Here is a 22,519-nt window from a genome sequence, read left to right as displayed (position 1 = left end):
TTCTAGCACGTTCATAAGCAAAGAGAAGGAGCTATAGGAAGGCAGGTCAGGAACAAAAGACATGACTGAGGGATCCAGAACCCTGGAGAGCCTGGAGGGAATGGGATCCAGGGAGGTGCTTTATGATGTTTTGAGCAATGGCACCATCATTGGAATGAAAGCCTTGCTGCCAACATGACTAAGTTGGGGCGTTTTTGTTAAAAATGTCAATCATGTCACTTTATAGTCACATCTTACACTGTGATGTTTTTCATCAGTCTTGGAAATACGCAGTTAGTTTTCTGGACTTGATGGATTAATTAACTTTTAAATGAGAAAACGTGATTTGGTTGTTAAAATACAATGTTCTTTTGTTTGAGATTAAGAACGGACCAATGATCAGATAAGAGATAAATCAGGATAATCAATTATTATAGTTATTTTATTAATTTCAATGTGAAATGCAAACACATCTTGATAATTTTTGGCCCTCATATTATTATACAAAGAGCAAAGTGTTAATTGGTCTTTATTTCTGAGGCAATATAGTTCCTTCTAAAGTCAAGGATTCTTCAAACACTCGTTCATTCAAGAAATAGTTATGGAGCAACTACCATGCCCCACACACTGTGTTGGGCATTGTAGATATGGCTGCAAAGAAGGCACCTTGTTCTGATGTTGTTCACAGTCCAGTAGGGGCTGCAAGAAAGCAAACTCATTATAGTAGCATGATGAGTCCTAGAATGCGGAATACAGAGGGGCCTTATGAGGATGCAGAAAAGACACCCAATGGACAATAATTACGGAAGTGGTTGGTAGTGAGTGAATGGATCTGGAAAGGCTTCTTTGACAAATTGATGGGTGTGTAATCAAAGATCTGAAGAATGGTAGGATTTCTGCAGAAGAAGAGAGGCTGGGATGGTGGGGAGGAAGAGTGGGGACAAGAAGAGGGTTCTGGCAGTTGGAAGAGAGCTAGGTTGTAGAATTTGGAGAACGCCACGTCATTCAGTATGGCAGAAGCATTCAGTGGAGCAGGAAGAAAGAATGAATGTGTTAAGTGACAAGGCTGAATTGGAGGCCTATTGTAAAGGGTCTTATAAGGAGTTTGGGGCTCATCTTCGACTGACAGAAGCCCCTGGAGAGGGCTAAGCAGGGCAGCAAAGATGAATTAGATTTACGTTTTACAAAGACTACTTACTCTGGTTGTGCTGTGGAGATGGATTGAAATGGGACAAAAGTGGGGACAGAAAGACCAGGAGAGAGATGCTGGAGGCCTGATCTAACGCAGTGACCCTGGCAAGAGAGGGAGAAAAAAGATGTGGCAGACTGCTCGGTAGTAGAACAAGAGGGTTTATCGACGAATTAGTGGAGAGTGGAGAGGGCTGACACACAGATTCCTGGCTGGTTAGTGACTGGATGGTGGTGTCCCTCAACAATAAAGGGAACTAAGGAAGAGAAACAGTTCTGAGAAGGAAGAACCCTTCTCTTTCAATGCTTGTCTATTTCAGATGGGCAAGCTAAATTCAGATGAAGCATAGATACTTTGGGGGTATTTTTTAATCCCATTGTTTGGACTCAGTGGTCTTGGTGTGTGGGCCCCCTAATCATGCAAATGTTGCTTTCGGTAAGTTTCAAGCAAAGCAAAATATTTACCTGTAGAACTTCAGAAAAGCAAGCACCCAGCATCATCAACTCCAGTGCCCGCAAGACAAGTCATAATAAACATTCTACTTTTAATGTAACAGATTTTCCATGCCCCACCTTCACCCCAGGCATCTGCATACACAAATGAAAACTTTCTTAAGTCATGGAATGAAAAAAATGAACAAAAAAAAAAACCAAACAAAAAGTGCTTCCTCTGCGGTGAATGGAAATTTTTGCCCAGTTTATTTTCCAGGCACATGAAAAGTAGTTCTGAACGTTTAAAACCACAATCGTATTCTTTATTGTATCATTTTCTCATCTTGAGATAGAAACATTGCACCTAAATTTTATTAGGAAATCTCTTGCTTTCAAGTATTTCGAACTGCATCTGAGACCTAAGTACCCTCATTCCACCAAAATACGATGCAAAAAAAAAAAAAAAAAAAATCCTGTCACTAATAATTTCTGGCTAGATAAATGAGTGTGGTCTAGTAATTTAAAATGTGGAATTCAGAGTTTCATTGTCTGGGTTTGACCTGGCTCCATCACTTATCGGCTGCGTGATCCTGGGCAAATTACCTAATGTCTCTCTTCGTTTCCTCATCTGTGAAATGAGAATAATAGTAGGATCTACCTCATAAAGTAGTTGTGAGAAGTGAATAAGATAAATCATGTGAGGCACAGTGTCTGTCACGTAGTTTGTGTGCAATAAATGTTTATTATTAGATTCCCGCAGTATTTTCCTGCAGCTGACTTCTAGAATTTATGGCAGCTTTTATCAAATGAAGTAAAAGCTCTCCATATTGTACTTAGTTCTAGAGCTAGGCCACAAAAACATTTAGAGAAAGTTATTCTCCACTTCCTGTCTCTTCGCGGACAAAGGACTCCTGTACAATGACAGTGCATCTGGAAGCATTTCCTCTTGATTTTGTCAGGTGGTACAGTGGAAGAGAAAGGAAGGAAATCAGGGTAGTAGGTTACTGGGCGTCCTGGTGGCCCAATTTTTACTGCTTGGACTAGCTCAGGGGTGTCCAACCTTTTTTCAACGTTTTTTTACCAAGGGCCATATGCGGTAAAATACACAAATAGCTGGGCCAGTCACTCGAGGTGAAGTATGCATTGCCTCACCTGGTTTATTTAAGTAAAGTAAATATATTATTGGAATTTGCTGCAGGCCAATAAAAAATGGATTGCGGGCCGCAGTTGGCCTGAGGGCCGCAGATTGGACACCCCTGGACTAGCTCAACACTTCATCACCTTCTTTCATACCCACTACTGAGGCCCATGAGCCCTAAATGTACCTGAAGAAACCTCAGCAGCTTAGGAAAATCACTGCAGGATCAGCCTCCTACCTTGCCTTTGGAGCCCTGTGGCTCTGGTCCAGTATCCCTAATGGCTGTTGTATAGCCCGAAACCTGGATTGTGCTTCAGCGCCTGGACATTTTGGATTGATCCTTGCCCAACTGATTTCAAGTTCTCACATGGATGTCACCTCTGATGGCGGAGAGTTGGTCTAATCCTGTTACTCCTCAGAAACCCAGCCTGGATCCACCATCCTGGAAGCTGGTTCAGACCTCTGGATGGTATTCTCAGAAGCCTTAGCACAAATGGTTCCACCTGCTTGGTTAAGATGAAGGACTCTGGATCCAGACTCTCCAAATACTAGCACTGTCACTTACTGACCATATTATTTGGGCCAAATACTTTACACTCTGTGCCTCAGTTTTCCTTGATGTAAAATAGGAGATTAGTAGTCCCCGTCTCATAAGATTAAATGCATTAAAATATGTATAAAACATATAAATATACACACAAATAATCCACTTAAATACATGCGTAACAATATAAATGTAATAGTATTAGCTATATTTGTATTATATTTTATACATTTTAAATATATTATATTTTATTTTACATTTACTTTTATATGTTTTACCTTAATATGTATCATTTCATACAAAACATATATGTACATATAAATATAATTAAGACTCTGCTCTGATATGCAGAGCAGGGCTTAAGTTAGATTAAAACTGACTCCATCATTTGGAAAATTATAATCAACAATGAATGCCATGTAAATATTATTTTTCAGATTCCTATGTTGCTCCTCTTTCAGATATCCTCACTTCAATTTCTATAATAATGTCATTTATTTCTTGTCCTGTGTCAAAGGCTTTCTAGCTTTCAAGCAAATAGCAGAAGACAGAAATGTGTCAAAATATGTTATTCATCGTTCAGGTATTTTTAGAATCTATTATCTCCAAAAACCTTTGATTCAGAGAGGTAGAGCAGTTCTGAAAAGAATTGTCTTCTTCACTTGTTTAATGGGAACCAGAATGAGGGTAAGCTTTCCCTGTGTCTTAAAAATCAGTAACAATCCATGGATTATGCTTTACCCCCATTAACAATATTGCTTCCCGTGTAGCTATTGACATCAATTAAAAAATACTTCCCTGCCTTGATGGTAACTGTGACACTTTACCAACCCCCACAAACCCACTTCCTTTCCAGCAAATAGAAAACAACTGAGATCATGAATTTGCTCTCATTTTTGAGCACTGAAGGAGTGGATTTTACCTGTTTCTGGCAAACATGAAGTCACACCTTTGGTATTTATTTCTTTTCTGCTTCCAAGTTGAAGTTCTAACAGGTAAGTGGCCTATTGAATATTTCTTTTTAGGTTATAATTCAGGTGAACAGTAAGAAAAATTAAAGAAAAAATTTAGGCACCAAATAGAGAAGTTTCTTTTGAAAGTAAGAACAATTGCCCAAGAGCCCAAGGACATGGCTAAGGGCATTTTGTCAACCATGTCACTGTTGATGGCATTGAGTTTGCACTGCTTCCTTTAAGATGAAGAAAGATGTTTCATCAGACCATTAAAAATTTTAATTTAACTGATTGGAGTTACCTGTTAGTGGATAAAGCAGAAGAGTGGCTTACTCTTCTCAGAGAAAGATGAAAGGCAAAAGGACTTATGTCAACAGAATGAAAATTAAAAGTCCTGGCATTGGGCTGGGAAATCTTCCTGAAGGAGAAAATAAAAGGGAAGGGCATTGAAAAGAAGGATTTTTATTTTAATCTTATCTAGGAGGTCTGCTGTCAGAAATGCCCAGGTCTCCACAGGATTTTTTAGACACAAAGTGTCAGAGTCCCTCTAAAAGGCCAGGAGTAGTAACCCCTATAGACATCAAAAAGTAATTGTTCTGAAATCCTCGATTCTTTCTCTTAGATGGTATATATCAGACTCTATTTGAATAGTTTAAATAATACTACCTACAGCTAAATTTATATATGTGTTTCTCCTGCTTCTTACTCTGTACATTTTATTTAGGGTTATGTTTATTTTATCTGTAACTTTGAACCATGTTCTTGAGGCTGAGAAAAGTAAAGTGAAATCGTATTAAATTGGGGAGCTCTATTGACACTAAAAGTGAAATCAGGACTTTTAGTAGGTATAATATTATCTAGAAATAAATTTCTCAGTGGTACAAAGAAATAAACTACTTTTATCTCCAAAAAATAAGAAACAAAAGCAGACTGGTTAAATGCTTGATCTTGTGGTGGCTCAAGGAGGTTCAAATACTAAGTAAAGAAGAATGAGGAATTAGAGTCTACTTATAAATCCAAAGAGCTGTTTTGGACTACATGCTTGTTTACCAATGCCATTTCTACAACTTAATGGAATCCATTAGCAGCACAAACAACAATTTAATAGCTTCAGAATTGATATTCATTCATTCATTCATTCATTCATACAGCACCAAGCACTTGCCATGAAGGAGGTACTGTGCTAGCTGCTATACGTAAAACGATGAGCAAAACCAGGTCAGTCCCTGTTCTCATGAAACTAACTGAATGGTTGGGAGAAAGATAATAATCCCATGAATTAATAATAATTACAGGTAGAAGTCAGTTTTATCAGAGAATGTAATAAAGAAGACTTTCTAGACTGGGTGGTGTGGATGTGGGGTTGGAGAGTGTGGTTCATCTGTCTTTCCTGTGGAAGTGGCACTTGAACTGATATTTGAAGGACAAGTAGGAGTAAATGGGGAGAATGGTGTGAGAGTGGGGAAGAACATTTCATACCATGAGAAGAGTAAGTGCAGAGGAACTGTGGTAGGAGGGAATAAAGTAAGGCCAGGCAACTAGAAGAAGGTGGATGTGACTGAACACAGAGAAGGAAGGCGTTGGGGATGGTGCGAGATGAGGTTGAGAAGGAAAGCAGAAGCCAGACCAATCAGATTGTATGGACCGTGAGAAGAATTTTGCATTTTCTTCCAAGAACATTGGTACAAACCATTGAAGGGTTTGTTTGTACTGCTAAAAGAACCCAATATCGCAAAACCGCTTGGGCACTTGTAGTGGTGATACTGTGCTTGGGAGATTTGAAATAGCAATGGTGTTATTTCTATGGAAGGATATATCCAGCCTAATTAGAATGATTTCAAGTTTACAGATTAAACTGATGAATAAATTGTACTTCCAGAATAACACTCATCTTAGATTCTAATGGAATAAATCCAGTATTCACTCTCATCACACAGAAAACCATGCCACGTGACAAGCTGTTTTCCTATCTGACAGGTGGCAAAACTGAGGCATGAATGGCTAAATAGTGATAGTAAATATGCTAACAGTCTTCATATTTAAAATATCATCATGGTGCTTCATATTATCCAGCAACTACCACTTTTTTTTCTAATATAGGTATTTTTTAAATTTTTATTAAATTTATTGGGGTGACATTGGTTAGTGATATTACATATGTTTCAAGTGTACAATTCTATAATACATTATCTATATATTGCATTGTATGTTCATCATTCAGAGTCAGTTCTTCTTCCATCACCATATATTTGTTGATGACAACTACCATTTTCAAAAGCTCTAAATACAAAGTAAAACACCAAAACAAAGTAAACTAAGCACTTTGAAAGTCCTTTCCTTTGGGATATTTTTAGTCTTCCCAATTATGGAAAGCTTCTAATTCCACGAAGAGGTAGGTATTCTTACTTTTGGTTACTGTTTGAATAATCTCAGACCAGGAAAGCCTAAGTGATCTGTTAACTAGTAATTAGGGGCAGAACTCAAATATGTCTATCACTAATATCCACATTCTTTCCATATCTTATTGAAGTAGCAGAGATATAAATCTCAAAGGAGGGAAATTCTCATCAGTTTTGTTATTTGGTTGGTAAGAGGTTGCAAATTTTGGTGATTCTGACCTATCCTAAGAATATGAAATATATATGTAAAAAAATTTATTGGGCTTTGTGGTCTTCAAAATCCAAAGAAAAGTCTACAAGGCTACGTTTACTCCATAAATGGCATCTCTGTGTTACTGCTTATTCTACTAAATCAAGTCTATTAAATGACACTTTTTAGTCATTCTAGGTAAAATAAGAATTTTGGCATTTGAAAATTTTTTTATAAAAATTCAAAATTGTGTTTTGGGAAGTGAAACTTAAGTATATAGAAAACATGTAATACAAATGAAAGCTGTGAGTCAAACAATGATTATTTTCCACTGAGTTAGCCTGTAAGGTTCATCAAATAGACCAAGATTTGTAAGTTTAAAGAGGAAGTCTGAAATTAGGCATATGAACCTCCTCTAGGTCATGCATAACATATTGATCCTTATTTACTTTGCTTGAGGAAAAGCAAAGAAGAAACAGGTTGTCCTTAAGGAGGAAGACAGACTCAAGACTTTTGACTCAGTCAACCACTAGTTCTGATAGAATCCTACATCTGAGCCATATGGACAAAGACACGGCATTTCCAACAAGCAATTAAAGATTATTTAAATGCAACTTTTTTGAATTTGAGGCATCAGACCTTTAACAGACAACATTTATATTCTGCTAGACCTCTGCACCAAAAATACCTATTCATGAAAAACAAGAACCTCAACAAAACCTCTATTGTACTCACACTCTTAACTTCACATCTAAGAAATTATTTTATATGTTACTTTGAGTGTATATATCTTTCAATCACAGTATACATATGTGGCACCAATGAATACTACTTTAAGTGTTTGGGACAATTATATACCTAACAGATCTTGAAGGAAAAGAACTAGCTGAAAATAACTCCAAATCTAGCCTAACATATGAAGAGGCTCTAAAGAGTGTGGACTCTGGTCTCAGATTACGTAGGCTCAAATTATGGCTCCACCACATATTGGCTTTACAGCCTTGGGCCAGTTATTAAAGCCTCAGTTTCCTCATCTGTAAAATCAGGATGAAAATAAAAAATCTGACATAAAAGGTTGTTATGACCATCAAATGATATATTGCATGTAGTGCATTTAATACAGTACTCAATGCATAAGGAGTACTACAGACTTATATATTGTTGTTATTTTTTGGAAGCTCTTGAAAGCTTAACTGTTTATGTAACTTCCAGACCTATTGGGCTTCCGAGAGTTGTCTGGACATCATTCAGTTTGAGTTCTTGCTTTTGGACTGGGAAACATGCGTTCTCCAATATCGAGTAAATAGGATCTGCTTTTCTCACTCTGCTCCTCAGGCCCATTGCAGGGTGTTTACCAACCATGCTCAGCCCCTGTATTCTTCTCTGCATTCACTTATTTACAATTATTGAGCTTCTAATTATATTCCAGGTCCTGGAATTATTTAGGGGACTTCTGGAGCTCATGATTAAATGAGAAACACAGACAAAAATAATTATTTTCTAAGCTCATGTACATTAGAAATATATTGGTGTAAGCAAAGTACTATTGAGAGCATAGAAATGGGAGTCTTTGTTGGTGGGGGTGGAGGTGGGGAGATGTCTTAGGGACCAAGTTAAAATGGTTTTTAAAGAATGAATGGGGGGGTTGTCACTGTATGAGCAATATAAATGATAAATGTCTAACTATTACATTGTTTTGTGCACCTGAAACTAATAAAAAAAATGTTAAAAATAAATAAATAATGAATGGGGGTTTCTAGGCAGATAAAAGGGTAATAGGGTATCCTAGTCTATGTGAACAGAAGTAACAATATGAAAAGAATGACCAAAAAGTTTGTTGTGGTTTGAACATATGATCCATGAGATTGTGTTGTGCCAAAAAAAAAAAAAAAAAAAAATTTTTTTTTTTTTTTTTTACCTCATAAGTAACAATGTAATGAAAACTTTTAATCTGGGGAGTGAATTGTTTTCAGAAATACATTTTTGGGAGCAGCTTAGAGCAGAGATTCAAGAGAGGAGAGACAGCTGTTGAGAAGGCCAGTCAAAAAGATGTTGCCACAAATAAAGGAAGACATGAAAAGATTCTATATTGGCAATAGGAGAGGTGAAGAACAAATGAATTCAAGAGATCCTTGAACTAGAGTCAATTGGATCAGGAGAGTCAGAAAGGAAGAAATAAAGAAGACAGATTTTGAGAGTCAGATGAGTGACTCCCTTAAAGGATGAAGTTTGGGTTTGTGAGTGAATATTGAATTCAGTTTGGAAATGTTACTCTTGATGTATTGGGATATTCAGATAGACATGTTGAAAGGAAACTGAAGACTACCCTGGAACCAAGGGGAGTGGTGGGCTTGAGAGAAAGGTTTGGGTCTGTGGAGTGGAGATGAGAACTGGAGCCTCACTCTCAAGGTGGAGTGAACAATTTGGCTGTGTGCCCAAAGGTTTTGCACAGCACCTGAAAGGTGAAAAGTAACGTGGATATTCACAGGTGCCAATACAATTTTTTTCTCTCTCCCCATGTGGAAGAGAGTTGGGTTTAATTTCATGTGATTTCCCTGTTAGGACAATTTCAAATCAATCGTAATGAAATAACTAAAGAAGTAACTTGTTTGCAAATTAATTACTTTGTGAATATTTGCTACAAAGTTCTATAACGCCTCTGGGATTTTTCCGTTTTTACCAAGAAAATCAATTTTTACTAGAAGAAAATTAATCTTTCATTTAACTTAGAAGACCAAGTATTGTTTTATTCCCAGCTAGAAGTTCCTTGGAGAGTATAAACAATTACACATTTAGTGTTTGTATGTGTGTGTGTGTATGTGTGTGTGTGTACTAATTTGGATTTTTTATTTTCTCACTTTTTCACATTTTTGGGCTTTCTTTTCTACAAATGTTAAGAATTTGGATTGGGCTTATTTTGCTTACCCTTCTTATTGATTTTGATCATCTCTTTAGATTATAGATACCTTTGAATAATAATGTAAATAGAGAAATGATACATATGCTAAATTTTTAGCTGGTAGACTTAAAAGACATGATAATGTTCTTATGAAAGGTGAACAAAAGTGGTAGAAAGTACATTTTTAAATACCAGAATTTCTTAGTAAAAGATCAAATGTAGCAAAAACCGAACATAAACATTGTAATTTTTAGAACTTCGCCTCTTATGTCACATTCATGTGCTGTGCTAAGCTAAAGCTTATCATTATTTGATTACAGTAAATGTGTTTAATAAGCACTATCAATAATTACAAACTCAGGAGCTCTTATCTTTCTATCATTCTGACACCTTTGTGGAGGTTTGTGGTTAGAAGTCTAAGCTAAGGAGATAAAGACAAATGGCTGATTTGTCTTGCACCCCCTGCATTGTGTGAATTTTCTGAACGCTTTTGTCAAAAGATTTTCAACTGGGGATAATACAACTGCTTACAAAGAGTGCTGACAGGGTGGGTTCTAGCAAGACCATCTCATATTGAATAAATGAAATAGTTTATATGTTAAAAGAATCAACTTGCAGATAAACTTTTGAATCATAGTACAATTCTCAGGTGAATAAACTTTTATTCAGAGCTTTTAACAGCTCCCCAAAAAGAAGATGCAAATGCTATTATCCTTTAAAAAATTTGAAAACCTAAAAAAAAATCACTTAGTATAAAGATTCTGATTTTTCTCTTGAAAACATTAGTCTATTAATATCAACAGTAATGTTACAAAATAGTTAGCAGCAGTTAACAGGTTTGAGCCTCTGTGGCAAAGATTGTAGTTAATGTGATTAAGAAGATATAGTACCTGTTCTCTAGAGTACTTATAATTTGGGAGTATCAACAGGAAGTCAACAGATATAGTATCAAAACAAAAACTATGACTTAATATTCAGATTTTAAGACTTAGCACCAGGATTTAAGAGAATATACTCCTAAGGGGGGAAAAAAGAATATACTCCTATTTGTGTTTATAACAATGTATTAAATGCTAAAAGATATGCAATGCTGTTTGTATCACAAATCACTAAACTGCTGTGGTTATGAAACATCTGGGTGTATTAGAACAATCATTGGTCCAGGGCCCCTGTTCACTGGACAAATTTCATAACTGTGCACTCTGGAGGATACAAATAATCAATCAGATTTAAACTGATCTCCCCTCTATAGACATAAAAGAGTCAAGAGAATCATCAATCATCAAAACAAGTCTTTATAAACCTGGAGGATATTTACAGGTAAAGCACCTGTTTCTTTGAAACTCAGACAGATAATTTAGATTAGAATCTGATATCCCAGTTGAGGAGGTATCTTTTATCTTGAATGTATATTTGCATGTCTTTAATTCCAGAAAAAAGGCAACATGGTGTAGCTAATCTTGGGATCATATCCCACCAGTGAGCTATGTAATTCTGGGCAAGATACTCACTTTTCTGTCCCCAGTATAGCTTGAAAAATGTAAATGTGAAACATAAAATGAAAGGTTTAACTGGATCATTTCTAATAGCCTTTTGGTTCTTACATTCTATATTCAATGCTTCATACCCCCAGATTTATAACATCACTGAGAGCTACATATTTATGTGTCCATCCATCCAAGAAATATTATTGCGACTTAGTGCTACATGCCAGGAACTATTACAGACACTTGGGATGAACTGGTGAATAAGATTAACCAAGTCCATGATTTTAAAGCTTACGTTATAGTGGGGTAGTCAGACAATAAACAAGTCAACAAATCAGATAATTCCAGACAATGATAAATACTTTGTGATTTGCTAGAAAGTGATTCAGATTCATTGAGTGGTCAATGGTTTCTGGAGAAGTAAGAAGCAACCATATGAAGATCAAAGAGAACATTTCAGGTAAAGACACAACAAATTCAAAGCCCTAGGGACTGGCTTCTTGTATTTGAGGAATAGAAGGAAGTAATGTATCTGCAGTGTAGTGGGTAACTGATGGTGGGTTTCGTAGGTCATGGAAACCAGGGCAAAGAGTTCGATTAATTTTCACTTATTCTAAGTGAAATGGGAAGGCAATGACTCTACGTATCTGATTGTGTATGTAGAAGATCATTCTGGTTTTCTTGAAGAGAATGGATGGTAAATGGGCAAGAGTGATAGCAGAAAGTTAAGCAGCTTTTGTAGTACCAGAGAGATGATGTTGGTTTAGATGAGTTGCAGTTTAAATGGAGGAGAAGTAAATAGATTCTACTGGACATAAAATAGAGACAGAGGAAATTAGACCTTCCCATAAACAGATTTTAATAGTGGTCCTGTAAGACTTAGTCTGGCGTGACCACTATCTAGCTTCATGCGGTTGTCTGCTTCCGTTACACTTGTCTTGGTTGTTGCTAGTGGCATTCCAACCTGAGAGTAAACTCGAAATCTTTCATACACCCAAGAAGTTTTGTGACCACAGACAAATAATATAACCTGTCTGGCCCGTCAGTACATGAAAGAATCTAAGTTTACCAAGCCTGATGGCATATGATGATGGGTAAAGGTGGAATTATGTTACAGGAAACATGTATGAGAATGTGAGGATGTTTACAGCATATCTGAAACATGGACAATGTATGTGAGAATTTATGGGTATTGGATGTGGATATGGTATGTTAGGGAGAGTGAAGAACATATCTAAGACAGTGTGGGTGAGGATATTTTGGAGGATGATTTTATATCAAGAGGTGGTATATGAAGAACATTTTAGCAAGAGAGAAAGGAAGAAAGCAAGACAGACTAGTGAAAGGGACACACATTTTTAAACTACTGGCATAGCAGAGGAACTGACCAAACAGATTTGACATCCAGCCAATTAAAACAGACACTAGCTATAAAAATGGTGTTACTGTATCAGTACTCCTGGTTGAATATTAGACGCAAAGATAAGAACATCCAGGGAGGGTAGAGAAAAGATTCTAGCTGCTTCTGCAGTTATAAGAAGATAATGTATTCAGATTTTTCCTTAAATTGTTTGTCTACCCATTAAATGCTTGAGTCATGGTTATAGGGATAATCTCTCCTTTTGATACTATTTCATAAATGTCACCAAAGACTAAGGAGAATTTGTGATTAGGTATTTGAGCATATCTGTTCTGTAGGTGCCAAAGTAATTATGAAGCAATTGATTAAATGCCATACCTGGTTCCTTTAGTTGAAAATATTCAAATTGCAGACTTAAATTTGCCAAGTAGTTTTCCAGTTAGAGAGCTCAGGCATTGCATATGTGCAAATTTGTCAGCTTCCTATCACTATATTTAATAATAAAAAGGTGATCTAGGTGTTTTTAGATTAAATATGATAAAATGAAAAATTAAGCATGTCTAGTAGAAATGATATTTTGGAATCTCCAGTTATTCCTTTGATGTCAATGCCGCACACCCTTGGTACTGACACTCGGGAAAACCTTAGGTAGTCTTCCTAGCCCTACTTAACTACTTTTGTGGGAAAGTAAGATAGTCCCATTCATTTTCATTTCTTCTGACTTCCTGGAACAGCCCAGTAAGATGCTGGGACAGAGAGAGGATTATGGAAACATGGTTTCTCCTCTGGAGGACTCAACAGCAAAGTAACAAACAGCTCTCTTGGTTGTCTGTAGTCTCATTTGGGATATGTTCTGATGCTGGATCCATAGAAAGTACATATTAGAACTCTAAGATGTTTTGGTCTCACTTTCTTATTTCACAGATGAAGTGACTGAAGTTCAGAGGGGTACTCTAGTCACAGAGGCTTGCTAACTGCACAGCCAGAATTTGTCTGTATTCCTTGGAAACCACTACATTGAACTTTTACCACCCTGTACCACCGACCATTACAGTTCATCTTGTGTTGGATTATAAGTCATCATGTGGACACAAAAGGGGGGAAAAGAAATAATTTTCAGAAATAGAAGTCAATGCATTTATGTCTGTGTGTGAACACAGAGGCCACAGACACTTTTGCTCCAATATCTCTTTGTGGTTTACTTGTTACTATTCTAAAGTTCTTGGGAAATTTGTTCTGAACATTTTTTAAGGAACTGAGAATCAGCCCACTGATATTATTTTCTGTGACAGGTGGTAGTGACATAAGCATCAAAACAATAGTGCAACATAATTTACTCAAATAAGTCCCCACGGAAAATACCTTTCATTTTAATCTAATGCAGATTGTATCTATTTTCATGCTATTGGTTTTTCCTCTTTTCCTTTTGCTTACATTATTCCCTGTATTTTTAAAATGAAACAAGCATTATTTCTTTCTGTATATACTTTCAAAACTTCTAAATTATAGAACAAAACATCTATAAAAAGTGAACAAACATAAATGTCCTATTAATGAATAAATTATAAAGTATACTAGCTCATTCCTGCAATCACTACAGAACAAGAAATGAAACACTGTCAGCACATAGAAGACTTTCCACTCTTGTGTTTTCCTTCCTGATTCCAATTCTCTCCCTTTATGCAAACCATAGACTGAACTTTGGAATATTCATTTAGGTTATATATTCTATCTATATTCTTTTAATCATAATGTAGAAAACAACATGTATACTTCACTTATCAAAATGTTGTTACATCTGCCTTTACTGTCCTTCTAGACAACATGTTCTAGGTTGACAGGTAGTTTCTTTTAGCACATTGGAGATATAAGACATAATTCCACTGTATCATGGCTTTTATTGTTGATGTTGCAATATCACCTGTCAGTCTAGCTTCTTTGAAGGTAGTCTTTTTTCTCTGGCTGCTTTTAGAATTTTTATTATGTTATGTGTAGACGTGCGTATTTTTAAATCATCTGGTTGTGATTTGTTAGGATTCTTGAATCTACGGATTATGAGTGCATTTTAAATATTTTTCTAACCGATTTTCCAGTCCATCAATTTTCTCTTTAGCTCTGTATAATAGTCTTAACCTTTCCGTTGCCTTTTAATCTCAGTTAACGTGGTTTTTGCCAGTTCTAGTTGGTTCTTTTTCAAATTAGTTTATTTATTTTTTTAGTTTTCTGTATTCTGCAGATGTTATTACAAATTTGCTTTTTGTTTCCTTAAACATAGTAAGCTCAATTGTTTTATTTTGTGGTGCTGATAATTCAAATATATAATTGTAGGTTTATTTCTGTAGTCCGTTGTTATCTTGTTTCCGTTTGTGTCTGATATGCTTGTCATTGTATTTAAATATTATTTGTAGATATGATTTGAGGCCTATTCTTCCTGGAATAGTTTACATTTTTATTTTCAAAAGCTTAGGGGTAATAATAGTCCAAAATCACCTTAAACAAAATTCAAGAATTGAGGTTTTTCTGGACCAGTGAAGTAATTTGAAGGTAGGCTATAATCTGCATGAGGACTGGTTTACTTCTGATTTACCTGTACTCCAAGGATGTAACCCTTTGCGATCTGAGCTTTTTGAGGAGAGGGTCTTCTACTAGATTTTTCACTTTTCACACTCTGAGTTGAGACATGAAAAAAAAAAAGTCTGAATCTAGGAGAACAGCAAATGCTCTCATAGCAAAAGCAGCTTCAAAGCTCTCCTTATCTTTCTGCGATCTGGTTCTTCAAATTTAACCTAGTAATTTCTCACCTTTGTGTTAGCTCTTTGATCATTTTAGTAATATTTTTAGACATTTGTTCAGCATTTCGGTTGTTCTGGTGTGGGAATTAGTTTGAATAACCTGAACTGCCATATCTGAAAATTAGAATACTCACGCATATTTTCACAAGCAAATCCCCAAGTTGAAAATCTATTCCCTAGTAATATGAGAGCTATAAATTGAAGCCTATGGATATTAAGAAAAATAAGTAACTGTGGTAAATCTTAAATAAAATTAAGGCTACTAATGCAAGCAGAATTGGGGCAAGTGAATCCTCCTGCATAATGCTAGTCCTATTATAAATTGGAGCACTTCTTTCAGCAATATGGCAATACACAGTGTTATCATGTTTAAACATTTTGACCAAATGTCATATTTACATAGAAGCAAAATACTAAAAAATTCAATATTTAACATTAGTAGAATGCTTTAACAAATTATGATAGATTGACATTATGGCCCATTATACAGTCATTAAAAAGGATAACTTTGGTGACTATTATGGTAAAACCTGAAATGTTTATGATATAACATTGAATAACAATAACAGAACACAAATTAATATGTTTGCTATGTAAAACAAGTGTATATCTGGAAGATAAAGAGCAAAATTTCACAAATATTTCACTGGAAGACTAGGTAATTTTTTTCTTAAATATTCTTTGCACTTATAATATACTCTTCTCAAAATTAAAGATAGAGCTTTTAAAATTTAAGTAAAATACTGTCATATTAATAATTTTCCCCAAATAATTTCAGCATGAAACTTTCTCATATTAAACAAAGAAAACAGGAAGACAAGAGCAGTTTGAACATATAATCTAATAACTTAGAATCTGCAATCAGACCAAAATCATTTCAGTTTCTTCTTTCTGTGACCTTTACGTAGCTCACAAAAAATAACTTTGGCTTCCTATAAGCTTAAATTTTATTTTAAAAAATGAAAAAGCAAGCAAAAATCTGGGGTTTTACATTTTTTCATCAGACCTTTTTTCAGTTTTCAATGGATGAGGTTCAGAGAAGACACATTTTTATCATTTAAAAATGATTCATCCATTTTTTATTCTCTAACAGGAAGGTATAATGTAAATACATATTTATATATAATCCCTCAGTTTTAGTTTAAGCTATATGTACTTTTTAAAGTTTTTTCTTAAACCAAATTGCTCCCCCAAATCTCCCCCTGACTAAATGCTAATCCTTTTTCAATTTTAATTTCAAGAGTTACTTCCTCAAAGTGGCATTTTCTGATTCTCCAATCAAAATTAGAACCAATCCCATGACCTTTATTCGATTAGTACTTCATTCCTTGCACAAATTGTGGTACATTACTATATATTTATTTGTTTTCCATCTGTTTCCAGTATGGAAGCTGACAAAGGGCAGGAACCATATCTGATTGACTCATACTATGTAAATATACTACCTACTATAGTGCATATTATATGTTCATATGTAACATATAAGTTTCTGGTTAGGTTTCTTCCAGGGCACAGTTTTAACTATCGTCATGTTCTTTTTGTTGTTATGAAGTGCTTTCATTTGAATGCAACAGAGGTAACTTTATGAAGAGTTCACTTTTGTGTTCAAATATAATTATTAGGGCAACCTATTCATAAAATGTCACTTTAGCTTTTTTTTTTCTTTCTTTTTATCCAGGAGAAATCAATGATTCTGCCAAGTCTGAAATGTTTGCATTTCGCAATGGAGATGTACATGTTTTATGCAAATACAAAGAAAGTGTCCAGCAATTTAAGATGCAGTTGCTGAAAGGCGAGCAAATACTCTGTGATCTCACTAAAACAAAGGGGAGTGGAAATACAGTGTCCATTCAGAATCTGAAGTTCTGTAAATCTCAGTTATCCAATAATAGTGTCTCTTTTGTTCTGAATAACTTGGACAGTTCTCATGCCAGCTATTACTTATGCAAACTATCAATTTTTGATCCTCCTCCTTTTCAAGAGATTTTTAGCAAAGAGTATTTGCATATTTATGGTAAGATATTGTTTTCATCTTTCGGATATACGGGTACATATGCATTTTGACAAATTTCTCACTAATGAAAGCAACTAAACAAATAAGTATCTTTTGTGTTGGTGTTTGTTCAGGTGTAATTGATGGCAATCATTTATGATGAAAATATGCAAGGGATGATTTCTCATTAATAATGATAATAATTAGTATTAATCAGTAATATATAACTTAATCATGTAGACTGCTGAATTAGAAATAGGTCTTATTGTCTTTAAAACACACATGCCATTAAAAATCAGGAAAAAAATGAAGACAAATACCCAACCCATAGCTTAACAGCTATTACGTCTATTCACCTAAAATTTAAGGTATTGGTTTGTGCTCAGTTTGTGAAATTAAATGAGATAATTAAAAATATTGGTTTTATATCATTGCTTTTCCTACTTACTCTTTTGCAAAAATATAGACAGAAAAGTCCTTTTTATTAACCACATTTGTAAACATATATGTGCATAGTCTTTTAGGTTTTAGTCTTTGGATCTTTGCTATAATGTTAAGATGATGTTATTTACTATTTACTGGATTTTATGGTTGTAATGAAGACAAACTTCATTTGATTAAATAGCTCTTTTAAACTTGGTTAAAAAAAAGAAAAGAAAAATAATTTGTGAGTCAGCACTGAAAGAGAAGATTTGATTCTCAGAACTTTTTTCTTAATATATCTTTTTTCCAACTCAGAATCCCAACTTTGTTCCCATCTGAAGTTTTGGTTACCCATGGGATGTACAACTTTTGCTGTAGTCTGCACTGTTGGATGCGTTTTTTTATGTTGGCTTAAACAGAAGGTGAGCAGTTTCTATCCTTTCTTACATCTGCTTTACTGAGGAATATCAGTGGATATTTACTCATCAAAGTATATGCTACTCTTGCCAGAGTAATTTGATCAACAGATAGATGATTTCTGTTTTTCAAGATATACCTACTAATTAAACTGCTAACTTGGAACAGAAGTTTATTTTACAGCTGTTTTATTCAAAAAATTATTCAGTGGCTTACAGAGAGAGATGTTCTTATTATTCAACAAAGATGAGGAAATTGGGGTAAATGAAAGACTGTACGTCAGGAGGAAAGTTAAAACATAAAAAACATATGCTTTTGACTTTTAAAAATTATTTAATGTGGGCTGCAAATTTGATTCTAACCTTCCTAAGAGTCAGGGCAAAGATGAAACAGTTATGTTTCACTCAACTGGTCAATTAAGAAATAAACAGTGAGAAGGTCTTTTAAGGTACCAGCAGAATCTGAGAAGGAAGTGGCCAGCTTCTTTACATAGTAAGTTATTAGGAATCCTTGTTTTTAAAAGAAAACTACTGAAAAGCTATGCAGAAAGATAAAACAACAATGACAACAACAAAAAATCTTTCTGTGCTGGGGGATATTCTTTTTAGTCTTTCACAGGACAGGTTCTCAAAGAACTTATACCATCCTGCATATTATGCAAGTATGCTAATACTCAAGTATATCTACAGTGTGATCATGGGTCAGACAGTGCGTGTACCTGAGCCAGAACGGAATTTGAGAAGAGAGATACAGGAGGAAGAGAGTGAGATAGAGTCCATGATCTAAATCTATTGGGGAAGGAACAGTAATGGCAAAAATGAGGAAGGAAGCTCAACAGAAAGCTCTTTTTATTTAAAGCCATTTTCATAGTCTTCTCCTACTTAGCCTAAGCCACAATTATAACTGTCACATACCACTTCAACAAAAAACAGAAAACAGTAAAAAAGCAAAACAAAACAACAAAAACCAAAACAAATAAACAAACCAAAAACACAGGGATGGAGATGTGAAAGCCATGTTTCCGACTTTGTCTTTCAGAAGCGTCGACCCAGCGTGCATGACCCTAACAGTGAATACATGTTCATGGCGGCAGTGACCACAGCTAAAAAGACGGGACTCACAGGTACAGCAGCATTTGGGGGTTTAGGAAGGGAACAGTGCTCTTCACATGAAGCTTAGAATTTTAATTTCTTATTTTAAAGGAAGGAAAAATGTCTTGAAGGCTGAATTTTAGCATTTTCTGTGAAAATAAGAATTTTTTAACTGAATTTATGCTTTCTGCAGTGCATTGGAATCAGATTTATGAGCATAAACCACTATTAAAAATAAACAAAAGTTCATAAACCACTATTTTATCAAGGCAATTTTCCAATTGATATTTAATTAGAAGGCCCTATGGGAGATACAGATAGATGGAGATTTTTGACTGAGATTTGAAAGAGAGATCTGGGTTGGTGTTACCAAGGGGAAGAAGGAGGACTCAGTGAAGATATTGTTAGAATGTGCAAGTTCAAAGGAGTTGTATATCCACAGAAGGCCATTTAGGTGGGACTGTCACCTTTTCCATTCAGTGTGAGTGTTGCCAAGTAGAGTGTCATTAAGTTGAGGAGCATCCAGAAAGTTTGAAGCATCTATTGTGGAAAATGCATAAGTCTTATGCCTTTGAGTTTGCAATGTATGAGGTACATCATGAGACAAAAGCACTGCATTTTTGCCACAAATCAATGGTGAAGAACTTACATAAAGGGACAAACAGCATCTGTCATCATGGAATTAAAGTATGGGAAGTGAAGTAAATGTTGTTTTAGTCCATCTCCTCATTTTTTAGATGAGAGAAATTGATATTCAGGTATTCAGTGATATTTTGTTTCCCAGAGACTTAATACTATAACTTTGACAATAGCAAAGAGCTTGTGTTTTATAACTTTGCTATTGGAAAAAAAACACACAAAACTTTTCTCTCAATCTCTATGCTAGTAATGTGTCTGTCTTAGTTTGGATCCCTGAAAGCAGACCCTGAGACAAACACTTGCGTGCAAGTAGTGTATTTGGAAGGTGACCCCAGGAAGAAGGGGCGAGGGAACAGGTCAAGGAAAAAAAGCAAATGAAGGCTGCATTACTAAGAACTCATCTAGAAGCCACAGGACTTCTGAGAAGTGAACAGATGTCTCCCAGAATTGTTCTTCCGAAAAATGGCAAGTGGAGCATTTATGCACTGGTTCCCATTCCCACTGCCTTTGGGGTTGCCTGCAGGGCATATTAATTTCTTTCATCTCTGAGTTGTGCCCTGTGCGTGAAATGAGGCAGCTCACAAGTCTTCAGAGAAAGTTCTGAGGCAGAAAAGCAGAAAACGCATGATGGGACTATTGTGCTAAAATAGTCAACATGTAAAGAAGCATCCACCCAAGCTGTGGCTGGTATCAGAGGCGGGCAGTTTCATGCACCACCTACCAAGTGTAGCACATGTCTTGCAATTGGATGTAAACAAATACCGTGTTTCCCTGAAAATAAGACCTAGCTGGACCATCAACTCTAATGCGTCTTTTGGAGCAAAAACTAATATAAGACTGGTCTTATATTACGTAAGATCCCATCTTATATATTATATTATGTTATGTTATGTTATATTATGTTATATTATTATTATACTTGGTCTTATATTAAAGTAAGACCAGGTCTTATATTAATTTTTGTTCCAAAAGACACATTAGAGCTGATGGTCCGGCTGGGTCTTATTTTGGGGGAAACACGGTAACTGTGAAAATGGCTAGAGTGTAAGCTTCTTGAGAGTAGACAGGATATATCTTCTGTATTGTGAAAGCATTATGTGTGCACAATTCCAAAAAGAGCATGACTCAGCACCTCTGTTGAATATTTACTGAATGATTATTATGTGAATAGCACTGTGCTGAGTAATGTGTTTTGTGTTGAGGGAGGAAAAGTCCCAAAACAGTCCTTGTTTTCAGTTTGTAATGTTGGGAGAGGTGATATGTTTGCATGAGGGTAGAGTCACGTGACAGTGTAAAAAATAGTCAATTAATTGCAAAGTGTAGATTTCAGATAATATCTGCAACAGGAGTTAAGAGTGGACCAAGTAAAACTTCATGGAAAATGTGGAAGTGCTGCTTGGTCTTGAAGCATAATGAAGAGTTTGGATGGGGTGTGCCTGTGTGTGTGTGTGTGTGTGTGTGTTTACAAAAGACAGAGAAAGGGAGAGCTTGTTGAAGGGAACTGGCACAAGGAGAACTTTTAAAGAATTTATGCTAAATTTTTGTTACAGATGTTACTCGTAACTTGGAACTCCCTAGCATCCAGGCGTGAACCACGTTGGCCAATTCCCTCCTACTTGAAGGGCAAGATTTCCTCATTTCCTGGACCGTGGAGAGTCTGACTTGATTTGACTACATACATTTTCTGCTGGTGTTTTGATCAATCTGGACCAGTGACTATAGCAGTCAACAGGGATTTTAACAGACTGCCTCAGTGCTGTCGAGGCAACTGTCTCAGTACTGTCTCAAAACAAACACTCTCTCGCAACTAGCTTTATGGAAAGCCCAGCTCATGTGTGTGTGCTTAAAAAACAGACCTTGCTGGGATGGAATCCCTGTCTTCACATCTGCTTCTAGCAATGCACCAGCCAGTAAAACAAACACATCTACAAACATTTTAAAAAGATGCCAAGGGTACTGAATCTGCAAAACAAATAGGCAGCCAAGGGCCAGCATCTGTCCACATTTCACGAACAGACTACCTCTTCTTGTAGGATGGGCATTGCTTTTCTAATCAGACAGTAGAAGGAGATGCTTCAAAACTGCCACTATTTTATTTCTGAGGTATCAACGTTTAACTATAGTGTAGAAATACATTGGTACACAGCAGTCTTCTCCAACTTCTGAACCCTTGTCTACAACTCCACCAGGAGTTTAGATGTCTTCTGCCCTCAATTTCCCTTTTAAAAATAGTTCTACATGACTACTTGACAGATACTGAGTAGGGAGCTATGTCTATATATTTTTTCTCTGCTGCTCAATAAAATACATATATACAGATGGTGCCAAAAAAAATGTATACACATTTTAAGAAAGGAAAAAACTGTATTAAAATTCCACTGATGGTAACCACTTTGAGCACCTCTTGTAATTGCAGAAGTCAAATGTGACTTGTATTCATCTTTTGTTATCAGTATATATTGAGTATTACATTTTTTTCTTTTCTTAAAATGTGTATACATTTTTTGGCCCCCTCTGTATATATAATATATATTACACATACATGTATCTATTTGCAGCTTAATGAATATTCTTCCTACAAGAATATTTTTGCTC

General features: G+C 35.6%; 1 protein-coding gene across 2 annotated transcripts; it reads left to right on the top strand.

The window, feature by feature from the left end:
- Positions 1-4,140: 4,140 nt before the first annotated feature.
- ICOS (inducible T cell costimulator) lies at positions 4,141-22,231 on the top strand. Of its 2 annotated transcripts, XM_033112427.1 has the most exons (6): positions 4,141-4,276; positions 5,386-5,452; positions 17,040-17,375; positions 18,093-18,199; positions 19,233-19,317; positions 21,475-22,231. In XM_033112427.1, the coding sequence occupies exons 3-6, from the start codon at positions 17,069-17,071 to the stop codon at positions 21,513-21,515; spliced, it is 540 nt and encodes a 179-aa protein (XP_032968318.1). In that variant the 5' UTR covers positions 4,141-4,276; positions 5,386-5,452; positions 17,040-17,068; the 3' UTR covers positions 21,516-22,231. The 2 variants fall into 2 exon arrangements, with proteins under 2 accessions (XP_032968318.1, XP_032968317.1); XM_033112426.1 differs by lacking the exon at positions 5,386-5,452 and having other exon boundaries at positions 4,191-4,276.
- The last annotated feature ends 288 nt before the right edge of the window (positions 22,232-22,519 follow it).

This window comes from Rhinolophus ferrumequinum, chromosome 8 (assembly GCF_004115265.2).
Source record: "Rhinolophus ferrumequinum isolate MPI-CBG mRhiFer1 chromosome 8, mRhiFer1_v1.p, whole genome shotgun sequence".
Taxonomy (NCBI): domain Eukaryota; kingdom Metazoa; phylum Chordata; class Mammalia; order Chiroptera; family Rhinolophidae; genus Rhinolophus; species Rhinolophus ferrumequinum.
The sequence above is the reverse complement of the archived record's forward strand: the minus strand, read 5'-3'. Positions and strand labels throughout refer to the sequence as shown.